This window comes from Paroedura picta, chromosome 5, assembly GCF_049243985.1.
Source record: "Paroedura picta isolate Pp20150507F chromosome 5, Ppicta_v3.0, whole genome shotgun sequence".
NCBI lineage: Eukaryota > Metazoa > Chordata > Lepidosauria > Squamata > Gekkonidae > Paroedura > Paroedura picta.
This window is the reverse complement of record NC_135373.1, coordinates 81333066-81348241: the sequence shown is the minus strand read 5'-3', so window position 1 is coordinate 81348241 and position 15176 is coordinate 81333066. Positions and strand designations below refer to the sequence as shown.

The 15176-nt window shown below is 40.8% G+C and overlaps 1 protein-coding gene across 16 annotated transcripts in view; it reads left to right on the top strand.

The window, feature by feature from the left end:
• Window positions 1–15176, top strand: part of GRIP1 (glutamate receptor interacting protein 1) — a 380704-nt gene that overhangs the window by 363338 nt on the left and 2190 nt on the right. For 14 of the 16 annotated variants that reach the window (XM_077338732.1, XM_077338736.1, XM_077338735.1 and 11 more), the window contains 5 exons: window positions 1131–1316; window positions 5293–5449; window positions 8632–8734; window positions 12414–12647; window positions 14580–14726. In XM_077338732.1, the coding sequence (XP_077194847.1) occupies window positions 1131–1316; window positions 5293–5449; window positions 8632–8734; window positions 12414–12647; window positions 14580–14726 (827 nt within the window). Of the gene's footprint in view, window positions 1–1130; window positions 1317–5292; window positions 5450–8631; window positions 8735–8883; window positions 8929–12413; window positions 12648–14579; window positions 14727–15176 lie in introns of all 16 variants that reach the window. The other 2 variants (XM_077338742.1, XM_077338741.1) reach the window with 2 other exon arrangements.

Sequence of the window (15176 nt, the reverse complement as noted above, 5' to 3'; positions counted from 1 at the left end):
AACAGTTTAAATTACATTGGGTAGAGCCTCTTGTGGTGCACGGTGGTAAGGCAGCTGACATGCTGTCTGAAGCTTTGACCATGAGGCTGGGAGTTTAATCCCAGCAACTGGCTCAAGGTTGACTCAGCCTTCCATCTTTCCGAGGTCAGTAAAATGAGTACCCAGCTTTCTGGGGGGTAAAACAGTAGGGCCTGCAAGAGGGAGCTCTTCCACCAGGCATTCGCTTGAGGCCGACCGACTCAGAACACCTGCTGGTCCCCCCAGACGCCCGCCTATGACTCTCCCAATGTTACTGTTAATTGTTGGGGAAATAAATTGATCTAAATTGAGCTTTTGGAGGTGCCACCTAATTGCATGTTCTGATGCTGCATGTACACCTGCTATATTTAAACAAGTACATGTATTTTGTAAGGCTGATATTACTTAAATAACTCATCATGTTATCCAAACTATGTATTCATTACTTTATTACTTTACAGGGAATAATTTGTGGCTTCTATAGGCAATTGTTTTTCTGAAGAGGTACTATTGTAGACCCTGTGGCACAGAGAGTCTGTGTTCAGCCATGGTAAAGCCATGATCAAACTAGACTCCACAAGCATGAGCTTTCGAGTGCATGCACTCTTCCTCATACTAAATGAACAAACATCATAACAAATTATAAGGCAAAAGCAAATTATGGAAGAGTGCATGCACTCGAAATGCCTTGAATAAATCTTTGTTGGTCTTAAAGGTGCTATTGGACTCTATTTTTATTGTGCTACTTCAGACCAACATGGCTACCCACTTGAATCTAGACTCCACAAGGTTAACCATTATGGTTGCAATACACATGTGCTTGTTTTGGTGTGATTGTTGTGCTTGATCTAGTATCAGTTTATTGACTGGTATGCAGTAATGTCTGATGAAGTGTGGATGCACAGTAAAGCTTATTCCCAGAATTCAATTTTGTTGAATTTATAGGTGCCACTGGACTCACACTTTGTTCTATTGCCATGGTAGTAGTAAAAGAAAAAACACTTAGATTTCATCATAGAAATAATTATCTGTATATAGACTTCTTATTGGCAAAATGCCCTGTCACAAATGGCAGACTTCTTATCATTCTTCATGTCCTTAATTCCTGCCAGCAACAAGCCCAAAGAAGTTCCCTGCCTCTGGTCACCTAAATGAATCAAGTGATATGGAAGAAGATGCAGCGACCACACAAAAACCTGGCAAACTTTCAGAAATATACTCCTCCACTGTCCCAAGTGTGGACAGTGCTGTAGAGTCATGGGACGGCTCTGGTATAGACAATAGCTACGGAAGCCAAGGTGGGTTATGAATTTCAGCAAATTTACTTCTTGCAGTGGCAAGAATTTTAAGGTGACTTTGCCCTACTTAAAAAGTAGACTCACCTTTTGGCTTTATAGTTTGCTGGATGTTTGTGCCTCATTAAGACTGCACACCTTAGCACATTGTGTTATCTCTTGCTTTTACCTAACCTTGGTTTTACTCTTTCATGATACTGTGACAGGTTATAAAACATATATCAATCCACCTAACAGCCTTCTGCAGGTTTTACTGATGTCTGAATGGCCATTCCATAGCTCATCCGCAGCTAAATAGGTTTATCCTTCAAGCTTAGATTAATAAAAGATGCAGAACACATTGAAGGTGTTCATTAATGTGAACATCTGAGGCTCATGCATTGTGATTTTTAAGTTGACTGTAGTCAAGATTTATCATATACCATCAAAGGGGAGCACAAAAAGATTATTCAGCGATTTGTCGCCTTTTTTGTTTCTCCTTCTCTCCTGACATTAAGATGTCAGAGGGCTTTCAGAATAATAACTGGCTTCAGGAAAGTTTTTGAAATAAGATTATATAATTTATTTTATGCCTATAGATCTTTTTAGTATTTAATCATTGTGTTAGCATTTATCTTTCAATCTCAGTGTAAATTTGAGCTGTAGAGGTGTAGATTTTTAGAATTCCACATGGGATTTGAAAAAGAACAAAGACATTTTGCTTCTGCTAGATTAAGGTATGAAGCTATTGGTTTTCATTACAACATTTAAATAGATTATAGAGTTTTAGTGGAAAATATTGTCTTTCTTAGGCTTTGTACTATGCTTTAGGGCCTGGTTACACGCTTACTTTCTTCTTTGTAAAAGCTATTGCAATCCATTTAGGTCCTTTCTGACTATCTGAAGATACTGAGAACTCAGCTGTTGATATCCCAGCCATAACTTTCCTGATCAGAAGAGGATGTTTTCCAGCCACATGTTCATGGGAATAATTACAGCACTATCTGTTTCACCAAATGATCTTGAAATCATGTATAGCTTTATGTAAAGAGGCCCAGATAAAATAGTCAAAACCAGGTCAATAAAACGACAAATGAGTTTTAGGATAGATAAGTGCAAATTATGTATATTGAGGCAAAGTTTTCACTACATATACACTTGATGCCTTTTTATAAAACTTTCAGCTGTGATCAATCCAACTCACAAAGAATAACACTAGAAAATATACAAAAAGAGGACAACTCAACGCTATCAGTACATTAGAGCTTTTTAGTGTTTGCGGGAAGTCAACCAAATAGAGACCTGATTCTGGTCTACACAACTAAGAACAATGTAGAGAGATACGTTTTGCTGTTGTTCTGTATCATAAAAGTAGTATGGAATCACCCAATATAAACAATTGGCAGTAGATCAAGTCAGTAATAAAGAACTTCTTCCCATGGTAAACTTATACAATAGCAAATTTATATAAGAAAATGGTAGATAATATTTTTCTCTGTATAAGAAAATGAAAGCTAATTATTGAGATGAAGGTAGATAAGCACTCACCATTTTCAGTGATGACATATAATGTATTATGTATTTGCTCACAGGAACAATTCTAATTTGTTCTTTCACAATTTTCATTCAGTCCCTATCAATTTAAGAAATGATACCAACATTGATAGCAGGTTTGTTTCTTAAATAATGTTATAATAGGACAATTACTCTGGCTCTTTTTGCTAGATGTGCTGTTTCAGGATGAATCACTGAGTATTTAAATAAGAAAAGGGATTTTATTGTTACTAGATTTGTTGAATCTTACTTCTTAAACCACTTTTGTAGATTGAAAATTGTATTCTACAAATGTTGGTGGGTTAAGTTTAAATTTGAAGGGACTGGAGAAGGCAGGTCTAAGCTCTCATTTAGTTCGTTTGCATCTCAGTCACACATAGCTCGCTGTCGGCTCTTTTGTTCACATATCTGAAAAACTAATGTTGAACTGTGAATATTTTTCTAAAATCAAAATAAGTTTAACCTATAATATATTAAGAAATGTTCAGCCACCCATTACTAGTGGCAGTATACTTTGATATTCACATTACCATTCTAAACCTGATATTATTTGTTATTGATTCAATTTCCACCACCACCCTGCCCTTTTTTGCTGTGTGATTTTCCGTGGAGGGTTTTTTTTTTAACGTTCCAAGTTGAGCACTAAACCAATATAGCAATTCAGTGCTATACTGGCACCATTGACTAAATGGAATCAAGGCATCTCAATGGTACTGCTATAGCACAGGAGTGCTGTATTGGTTTAACACTATAACACTCAACTTAGAATGTTTTTTTAAAGTCTGCAGGGCTAAAAAGGGTGTCAGGGAGCAGCATTATCACAGCAATTTAACATTTTAACCCTCATTGCCAGCCTATCCACTCTGCTGACCTAGATAACCAACTAGGTACCAGTGTCTCCCAGACCTAGAGGGGCACCAAGTCATTTCTCCTGCAGTACTGCAAGGTCAGTTTTGTTAAGTGGCACACACCAAGACTCTTGGGTGGCAAGCAAGACCTTCCTCCATCACCAAGTCATGAAGGCATAGCATTGCAATAAGCCCTGGACACAGCTGCACCACACCACACAAGGCGCTCAGTCCGTTGGTAAGACAGTCCCCCATTTCCAAGTCAGTGGCAATGATGAGACGGCAAGCCCTTGATCCAGTGAAGGGTGGTCTGAGCGGGGCTGGCTTCCACACAGTGCAGGGACTGGCCAAAGTTATTTGCCTAGAGAACAACAACAAAAAAAAAAAACCCTTGAATCTGATCTGTTAATCACCACACCATTTTCTGTAATTAATTGCACATGAACACACAGGCACAGACAAGTACCAGGTAGTTATGAGTTCTTTGAAGAAAAAAACTACAGATACTGGTGTTATGCTGGTATTTTCCCCGCTCACATCAGTAACAGCTTGAGAGAGAATAAAGTTTTAAGACAAGAAAATGACGTGCAGAAACAGAATTCATGCTACTTCCCTGAACAAATTTTCCTAGCCCTATGGCTACTTTTACCTACATAAAAATTTGGCAGAATAATCTTTGATTCCCCCATGACAAAATGTAGTGTGGTTCACAGGGTTTTAGTTGTGGCCCGTTCTTCTTCAACTGTTCTGCCTTTTAGCACAGGGACACTCCAAGTGGCAATGAATGCAGTTACATTTCCTTAAGCAGAATTACATCCTTATGTGGCCATTGATGTCGCTGGGCTTAGAAGAGGGTTATTCTTGGACTGTTGACAGAGAGGATCTGCTCACATTCAGCCACTGTCTTGACTGTATTTTATTGGAGGAAGAAATTTTCCCAAGGTCAGATGAACTGTGAACCTGGGAATTTCACCTTCCCATGGAAGATATGGTTTGCCTTGTTACATGCATTATCTCAGTATCTTTGCTGTTTTTGTGGTGCCCCTGCTTTTTGCTTGGGCATGTTCAAGTTTGAATTCTGTGAGCTGATCAGTGAGAGATTGTTTAAATTTCAGCTTTGCAGCATCCCAAATCTGTAAGATAGAAGTGAAAATGTCCAGGACAGCAAGTGGAATGGGTATGGAGCAGAACACAGATGATACTTGAAAAAATTAACTAATTATAATGAATCTAATTGCTTTTACAATTAATTGAAAGTTCAACAAAGAACATTAAGTGCCTGATCAAGTATGCCAGGTGCCAATGAGAATTTTCACCACTTGGGTATGAAAAATGAACTGTACTTTTGAGACTCAGTGACAATGTGGTAAGACTGTACTTCAGGTTCAAATAATTGCTTCAGAGTCAAATTGTAGCACAGACTTTTTAATAGCTTTGGGCAATTCTCACAGCTTTAAAGATATCTGTAAAATGGGAATTATAGTTTAACATAGTTCTTGGACAAACAAAGAGAAGGAGTAAAGCACATCAGAAGCACAACATAGATTTAAAAAAAAACAACAACAGTAGCATTGACAAATATACAATTAATGTTTTAGGTTCCAGTTATCAGGCTTCGGGATACAACTTCAATACCTTTGAATGGAGAAGTCCAAAACAAAGGGGTAGTTTGTCTCCTCCAAATAGACTCAGGACAAACCCCTTCCATGATACAGGGCTAAGTGATGATGAATGGGACAAAACAGGAACAAGCAGGTAAGTTCTATACCAAATACCTATTTGCAATGGCAGCAGCGTTATTTGTTAACTGTTCACCACATGGGATCAAAATGCCGACTGGCAACTTGTCTTCTAACTTTGGAGATATTTCATATTTACATTTCATGCTGCATGACATTTATTAGGTTAGGTTAGTGACATTCATAAAAGGTTATGATGCTGAAAGCGAGACTTTTGTCTGTGGTGAATTTTTGTCCATTGGAGGACAGATCATTGTTTCTTGATGTTAGTATAAAAATTAAGCCAAAATTGACACTTCTTCCTCACTCGTATCTCTTCCCATCAGATGTTATAGGAGGATTCATTTTCAAATCTCCTATTAAATAATATATTTCTATACCTGTTGGACCTGTGCAGTAGCTAGAGTTGCTTCTTAGTACTTATATAGTATGATCGCTTCTACCATATGGCTGGGCCTTATGATGCCCAGTAGCTTTTGAAATAAACACACTGTGAAACAAGTAAGCAACATCACTGTTTCAAAGACCAGTGCTACACTTCTCTGGAAGTCATTTTTCCTATGTTCCCTCCCTTTGCATGCAGTTTTGGTGATAGTTCAACATGCTGGAACATACATTTCAGGCTAGTTCCCAATATTACCGTCTTCAAAGGAACACTAGAAAAGAGTAAGAGTTCAGTAGCATCTTAAAGAGTAACAAAATTTGTGGTAGGGCATGAGCTTTTGTAAGTCACTGCTTCCTTCTTCTTACACAGCTAGATCTTTCTCAAAGTTGTTAATTGCCAGCGCATTGTCACCACATTGAATTCTGTATGCAGACCCTGAATTTGTGCCTGGCATTCTATATTTGTGGTTTTCTGTGACATCGTCCAGGAGTCCATTCGCTAACTGCATTTTACACTTCCATCAGGAGAATTGGTGGTCCTGCCTTCCCTTCCCTTCCCTTCCCTTCCCTTCCCTTCCCTTCCCTTCCCTTCCCTTCCCTTCCCTTCCCTTCCCTTCCCTTCCCTTCCCTTCCCTTCCCTTCCCTTCCCTTCCCTTCCCTTTTTTTTTTGGAAATGAGCATGTGCAATAACTCAATTGTATCCTAATGCAATAAAACAAGGAAAGGCCCCTCCATTTTACACTCCCACTTGTTCTTACATCTTATTCTCATCGCCATCCTCCCTCCCCCCTCCCTTCTTCCCCCCTCCCTTCTTTCCGCTCCCATGGGAAAGGTGCCCCATTGAACATTCAATCCTGCTGGCGGGGGAGATGAGGAAGGCGGTGTGTATGGTGCTTGTGCTACTGCAGAATCGCATTGTAATGTGATCATGATCAAAAGAAAAAATACAGTAGGAGGGAGAAGGTGGGTGGAGGAGACACATAGCAATGGCCAGCTCTGAAATGTCATCATTTGAGGTGGGGAATCATGGAGGAAGCTTCCACTTTAGGCTACAGTGAATTCCCTCCCATGGTACTGGGGGAGGGGAACCAGTTTCAGCAGCATTCCCAAACTGAACAGAAAATAGGGAGCACATTCAGCACTATGCCAGAATTGCAAGATTTTTGTGTGGAATCCTTGTAATTCTGTGGGTGTGGAAAGGCTCCTAGAATGTGAGTCAATCCCCCCCTGTATATTGGAAAGTGGAGTGATTTCAGATGCCACATGACATTAGCAGCAATAGCAAGCATAGTTGGATTAGGTGTGATATGCAGAGGGGTAGTCGGCATGGAGAAATCAGCAATCAGCAGTGGAAATGAATGGGACAGGAAACCTAGGCCTTGATTCAGTCCTGGTGAATGCATTAGTTACAATTCAGCATTTTCTTTCTAATCTCTTTTTGAAATTCCCACTGGTTTTTGATGTTGTTCGGTCTACTGATAGTGCTCTAAAATAGATAATAGTAACACCACCAGTGGATCCAGCAACATCAGCCATACCATCTCAGGTTCAAATTCCTGCTCATCCTCTAATGTGATTTATGCTATCACATGCCAGGAGTGCCGTTCCACCCTCTGCATTGGACAAACAGGCCAGTCCCTTTGACAAAGAATTAATGGGCACAAGTCTGGCATCAGAAACCACAACATTCAAAAAACAGTGGGGGATATTTTCACCTTTCAGGACATTCAGTTGCTGATCTAAAAGTAGCAGTTCTCTTACAAAATAATTTCAAAGGGAAATTAGAAAGAGAGACTGTTGAATTGCAACTGAAAACAAAGCTTAAGACAATACACCCACAAGGACTGAATCAAGATCTAGGTTTCTTGTCTCATTATCAATGCTGATCTCCATGCTTACTACCCCTCTGCATATCACAACTAATCCAACCAAACCCTGTTATTGACATTTGCCTGCTAATGTCATTTGGCATCTGAAATCATGCCACTTTCCTAGATACAAGGACAAATGAGCTCACATTGTAGCTATAGCAGAAGAAATGAGCCATGACTCCTGAAAGCTCATACCCTATCACAAAAATTTTGTTACTCTTTAAAAGTGCTACTGAACTCTTTTCTAGTGATCCTTTGGGGATGGTAATATTGGGCATTAGCCTAAATGCAATTGGGAAGATATGCTATTCCCCTTCTAATCCTGTTTCAACCACTAGTCATTTACTGATCTACATTATGGGATCTTGGAAGCATTGATGAATGCAAATGATCAGTTTGGATGAATAGTTGTAGAGCCTGGAGATGTTGGGAGATTTATTCTGATTGAATTTACATGCCTTTTACACTGCACAAATCATATCCATTGGGAAGCAGCAAGATGGCTGTGATAAAGGGATTGGGTGAGAGGACCATAACTGCTTTTTTTGTTTGTTTTTGGAGAGTCAATAAGGATGAATTTCTCTTTGCAGGGAAGTTTACAGTCCTTTTGTATTTTTTACCTGACGCAATTAAAGGCTCAAGCTGTTTCTCCGCTTGCTCTGTGGGAAAACTTTTAGCCCTGAATATGTCTTCCAGGGCCTTTCAGTGGTTTCAGCATGAAGTTTGCTTGAAGTTCATTGACATGCCCCTTGTAACATCTTCTGTTCATTAATCCACTCCCTTGTGGGCCAGCAATTGTTCTCCAGGGTCCACGATCCATAGATTTCCATGACTCGCTCCCCTTCTTGCATCCCTTGGCAATTATATCATGAATACTGTGTGTGATAAGCCATTCCTGTGAACTTCGCTGCCATGATAAGCAAACCTTTCTCTATGAATCCAGCTTTGCAGGTGCCCCTGAGACTGAACAGGAGGAAAATTTCTGGTCTCAAGCACTGGAGGACTTGGAGACCTGTGGACAGTCAGGAATTCTGAGGGAATTAGAGGTAGAAGCAACCTTAATCCCGTCACACTATTCCAATTTCTTTTCCAATTAACACACATTTTTCCTCTTCTTTTCTCCTCTTTTTTTTCTAAGTTTGCATTAATCACACAAATTCATTTTAAAGCTTTAACCCCCCCCCCCTTTCCACAGGACAAGGCTGACAGGCGTCTGTGTTTGAGAACCATGACTCTCTTGGTACCTACCCTTTATGTTTATATTTTTGGCTTGTGCAGCTGCCTTCCCTAATTCACATTCCCCTCCTAATCAAGCTCTTTTCTTTCATGGAACTGCTGTTGAAATGATACCACTGTGTGTGCACCAGAGCTTCTCCTGTGTTACTGCTGGCTGCACCTGTTTGCAAGCTTATTTTGCCCTCAGAGCAGCATCTGCCATACTCTACCCAGCTGCTTATAACAAGGATTTTCTTGGCATGAGTCCCTTGCAACAGAACTGAATCTGAATTGAGGAGGACATAAAAGAACAACAAATGCTAAATATTTTCAAACTTAAACTCACCTGATGAACCAAAATAACTGGCAGTGGCAGACAACTATTTTTCCCATTTTGAAAGCAACCTGATGTTAGTTTATAAATGCTGCATGAACTTCATCCAGATTTTCTTTTTTAAAAAAAACAACAAAACAAAACACCAATGAGACATCCATCTGTTTCAGTTGCTTGTATGCTCCTTGATCATAGCAAATATATAGTATTAAGCAATATTAAGGCTTGAAAGGGTGAGTCCTCAAGAACTATCTTTTATGTTCTTCAAAATTCCCTGTGTTGCAATACTGGCAGAGTCTCATTTCATTTTTATGTCACATCCAAATCCCTGAGCAGCCACAAGGAATGTGAATGGCATAACTAGGTAAGACTCATGCAGTTCCAGTTGTTTGCATAGCCTCAGATTTATGGCTTCTGTCTTGCATGTATGTTTACTTTCTTGTTGATCTGATGTATGTTTAATTGCAATCCAGAGGAACTTAAGCAAAGATATTGTGTTGGTGATTGACTTTTGTCAAAGGCATGGTACTTCAAGCTTCTCTTACAGATGTCCTTGCTGAGCGCACAGCAAATGGGTATGGAAATAGATAAACAAGAATGAACATTTCAGTAAGTTGCTACTTCTGAGTCTGAAGGAAGGCCTAAAGCTCTTTAAATGAAGCACATTAATCGAGTAGTTACTAGTATAATTGCACTTCACTGTCTTGTCAGCACCTGTGTGATCAGGCACCCACTGTGCAACTTACACTGATACTGAAACATCTGTCTTTCAGTCAGTCCAGCCTTGTTGCACTGCTTTCAAAGCACAGCTCTCTTTTTCCCACTAGCAATAGCTTTGTTTCATTTCTCAACAGTAAGGAGATAAGATTACTGATAAAATTATGCATCAGTTCTCAGAAAAAGAAATCAGGGTAGAATTCCAAAATGCTAGCCTGTCTTTAATTCCAAATGAACTGAAGAATTGGTAGCAAATGCTCATCTTCTTGCAAAATTAACATCCTTTGTTTTTATACTGTGTCCAGTATTCCAAGTATTTGCCATGCATTATCACAGTAATCTTCTCAACAGGTAGGCCAGGGTCATTCTTTCCCTAATGCAGATTAGGGATTGAGGCCAGAAAAATGGTGATACCTAAACTGAGCCTTTGTCAGTTTTTTAATTTTTTAAAGATTTTAATTAATACCCTCCCTTATCACAACTCAGGCTATTGGCCTCAATGCTACAGCAGCTCTAGAGGGTAAAGTTGAAACAGCATTAATAGTTTTTCACTCAGCCATGTTCTGTTATGGCCCCTAGGATAGCCTTTTAGGTGAACAAAGGGAACTCTTTCTTCCCTTTTAAAAAAAGCAGTGGAAAAACCAGTTGGATGCAACCACTGCCACATACATCCCTGGCAGAAAGCGGGAGGGGTGCTGAAGGAGTCAAGATGCGAAGCTACAATGCCAAATGTAATCAGCTTGAATAGAGCAGGGCAGAAAATTAGCATCTGTGGAAAAATGAGAATCCTGTCTCTCTATTCAGGCTACTGTGTGTGATAAGCGGGCTTCATTGTTCTAGGGAGTTCATTGTTCTGAACTTCTGAACAAACTCAAGTTCAGCAATCTCATATTGTCATCCAGTTCACCCAAACTAGAAAAAATACCCCCAAAATACCTTATTGGTATTACATTACAGAATCTGAATTCATCTTAGAAATACCCCCACACACAAAAAAAAAACCAATAAAAGATTGGTGGACCTGTCAAAATGCTAGGTTTAATTGGTAAAACAAGGAAAGACGGGTTTAATTGGTCAGCAGCAATTTCAGTGCTCCCTTTCACTCCCTTCCATTTGGCAGGGGGGGGGGCAAAATGATTATACCCATCAGCTGTCCATTTAAGCAAAGGTTTCTCCAGCACAAGTAGTGATTATGCAGATGATACTTCGAATAAAAGTCTTAAACAAAAGTGTATTTGGCATTTTTGTCATTAATGTGACTGATTTGAGGTATAATGCTTGTCATGTTAAATCCCCAAAGAAGTTTGGGGACAGCTTTTCCTATTCTTCAGTACTGATGCCTTCCTTTATCAAGACTCAAGTGTCCTGCTTCTGCTATCTTCCTTCAAAGAGACAGTTCTTCCCTATACGGACAATTCTTCCTCTAAGCCTGCTAATCACATTTGAGAAGGAGGAAAACTCTAATTTCAGGCTGTCTAAACACTGTATTTTACAAACCTTTCCGAGCTATTCCATTACCCATTGATTACTGACATGAGTTCCTGTTCTTACATCCTGACTCCTTATTTCAGAGAATGTAACCTTGAGAACAGTTCACAATAGAAAACATAGGACATAATTAGACATTACGCTATTCCCAGGGACATGCCTCCATTACATTGTGCCATAAAGTAGTTTAAGAACACTGAAGGGAGATCTCATTCTGCAGAACAGCAGAGTTTCAGATCAGAAATCTGACACAGGTTGAAGGCAGGATCCCCTCATCTCCTCTGCCCAAATTTGGACATTGTGATGCTTTTAAACAACTGTTCAGCACTACAAACATGGAGGTGCATCCTGGGGAAGGGGGTCAACTTGGCGATGGCATCACATTTAGTTTTGCCATTGCAGTAAATGTTAAAACATAGAAAACAGGACGTATTGAATGCTCAAATGCTGTTTCTGCAGCCTAATTTTTCTACTCAAGTTTTCTTTTTTTCATCTTCCCATGTAAGGCACTGCTGTTCCCTAGGCTGTTGCTTATTTTTTCACATTGTCCAGCCGTGATCAAAGTTTCTGCTACCTTTAATGAGTTGCACTGTTGGCTTCAAAACCTTTAATCTCACCATGCTAGTTAAGGTGTTCATTATCACTTTAAAAGTTGTTACATAAATATTTTGAACTGTCAGCAAACTTTTCTGCAGATTAATTTCAGTCTTGTGCCACCCTGCTTTGAATATATAGTAGTTTTTAATAGTTCCCTGTCATTTGGCTAAAAATGTCATCCAATAACCTTTAGTCCAGCGATTTCTCAAAAGACTCACCGAGAAATTGGCCATCTATCCTCCTGCCATTTGCTGTGCCCTGAAATGTCTGTTTGACAATGACAAACAGAGGAGGCTGCCTATTGTCATCAGATGATCCTCAGCTGCTTCTACTCTGACATTATTTTTAAAAATCCTGTTTAATTAATGCTGCAGGCAACAATTATGTCAGGGAGTACAATGAGTCTGAACCACGACAACCCACAGCATCGCAGCCACCTGGGAAGGCAAGCCAGCTTCCAGGAAAGAAGCACTTCAAGGCCGCACTACAGCCAGACGACCCGTAGCAACACCTTGCCCTCTGATGTGGGCAGGAAGTCGGTAGCCCTGAGGAAAATGAAGCAAGAAATGAAGGAGATAATGTCACCGACTCCTGTGGAGTTACACAAGGTGCAGATGCCGTTAATATCCCCCCCACACACACACACAAACACACACCCTTGACAAAAAGCTTCGCAATAAACGCTGTACAAACAAACCGCTATGCTTCCTCTAATGGCCCTACAGACAAATGTTAGAGATGTGAATGACCTTGTTGGCAAGGTCTTTGATGTCATTGGAGGAGAGAAAATGGTGTCAAGCTTATCTACATCTTCTCATAACAGGCTTTGCAGTGGTCAATGGCTTTCATGAGCCATTTCTACCATATTTTGAACTGAGACATGGTGACCATGCACTTGAATGAAAACAGTTTTGATTTACAGCCATGTCTTGTCTGTTGGCTCCTGCGTTACACGGCAGTGTTTTTTTTCTTAAAGAAATGTATTCTTTCTCTTTGTAAAAGAATGTTACTTGTCTACAACAAAGGCATAAGAATCAGTTTAAGTGACCAGAAAGACAAAAAGGTTCCAGACTTCCACTTTGCTACATTCTTTATTCAGAAAATGGAGGGAAAAAGAGATTGCCGGGGGGGGGGGTGTTGGTGTACAGTACGGATTGTATGTTAAGTATTTTGCCACATGCTGCAAAGGCACAGGGAGGTGATTATGGAGTGAGAGCAAGGGTGTGACCTTGAAAAAGAGGGGTTGTTACCATTTGCAGAAGGAAATGGTATTTCTCTCAACTTAGATGGCTGATAAGTTAGCTAACATAATCATTAAAAGGAAGAGGTAGTGGGTAGTTCCGGAAATGCCATGATACAGCTATGGAATTACCCACTGATGATTCTGACCAGTTTTGGTTGGAGAACAGGGCAAATTCAATACCTGCTTCCTCTCTTGAGCAGCCAGTAGAAGAAGAGTTGGTTCTTATACGCTGCTTTTCTCTACCCTAAGTAGTCTCAAAGTGGCTTACAAATTGCCTTCCATTCCTCTCCCAACTACAGACACCCTGGGAGGTGGGTGAGGGTGAGAGCTTCTGATGGGACTGCTTGGCCAGAGCAGCTTTATCAGTGCTGTGGTGACCCCAAGGTGACCCAGCTGGCAGCATTGGAGGAACAGTGAATCAAACCTGGCTCGCTAGATTAGAAGCTGCTGCTTTTAACCACTGGTGCATCTTTACAGCTTTATAGCTTTACTAGCAGTAGAGGCCGCTGTTAAAAAAATACAGCAGGCCCTAGGGGACTGGGGGACGGTTTGCCTCCCCCCCCCCATGTAGAGGCTCGCCTTCCCCGGGGCCTGGGGAGCATTTTTCGGCGGCATGCAAGGTCGGAAAACGCTCCCCAGTCCCCGGGGAAGGTGATCCGCGGCTCCCGGAGCCGCGGTTCACCTTTCCCAGGGCCTGGGGAGTGTTTTTCGGCGGCGTGCGAGGTTGGCAGTTTGGGGGTAGACTGACAAGCAGAGGGGCCAATCAGGAGGCGCTTTGCGCCTCCCGATTGGGCCCTCCGCTTGTCAGTCCAGGGGAAGGGGCCTATCAGCACCCTTCCTCATCCCGGACAGGGCCCGCCTACGGGGTCCTTACGACTTTATTTATTCCGCTCCGCGAGGAGTGGTTAAAGATAGGAATCTCCATATAGTCTTTTGCACCTAAGCAGGACATAGGGCCAGATGAGGGCGGGAAGGTATGCATAGGTGCCTGAGCTACTATTCTTTTTAAATTTCTTGAGTATCTCAGCTAAATTCCCAGTTTGTTTAAGGAAGAAATTCCCTGAGCCAGATTCAATTAGTTTTCATTCCATGGTGTGTAGAAAAGAATTTTCCAGCCATGTGCTTGCTGCCCAGTGAGACCATTGTGCCCACATAGACTGTTTCAGCACATCTACCCTCCCAAAGTAATAGATGTAGAATTCTATATCAAACTCTATAATAGGGAAACCGGGCAGAACAGAGTAAATTGGCTCTTTTTTTTGGTAGTACAGATATGAGTAAAGTATTTTCTTCACAGGTAATTTTGTATAAGGATTCTGATATGGAGGATTTTGGGTTCAGTGTATCAGACGGCTTGCTGGAAAAAGGCGTGCACGTTAAAAATATCCGGCCAGCTGGACCTGGAGATGTGGGTGGTTTGAAGCCATATGACAGACTTCTGCAGGTAGTATGGGACCCTTGTGTTTTCTTGAACAATAGTGTCTAAATAGAGCATACTGGTTTTGTTAAGGCAGAGAACAAGTAGGCAGCCAAGCTTATCAGGCAGGTGATTGGCAGACATTGTTTGAAGGGAGCTGTTTATGCCCTCGCTTGTTCCGAAAAATGGATTGAAAAGGAAAAGGGAAGAAACTGTGGACAAGTCCAGCTGTTGGTAAAGGATGTTTCAATAGAAGTACTAGTTCTGTTGGCTGGTTTGGGGAGTTTTGAGGTTGGGGTGGGAGGGACAGGTTTTTTAGGGTAAATTTATTGTCTTATTGTATTTGTTGTGAGCCACAATTCCACGAAGAGAAACTTAACTGAGATGGAACTCATAAACAAACCAGATGTGGCAGCATGCCCATGTTCACTATGGGGATGCTGCAACAATTTTAAAGTTGTTTACCAATTCCAGAAG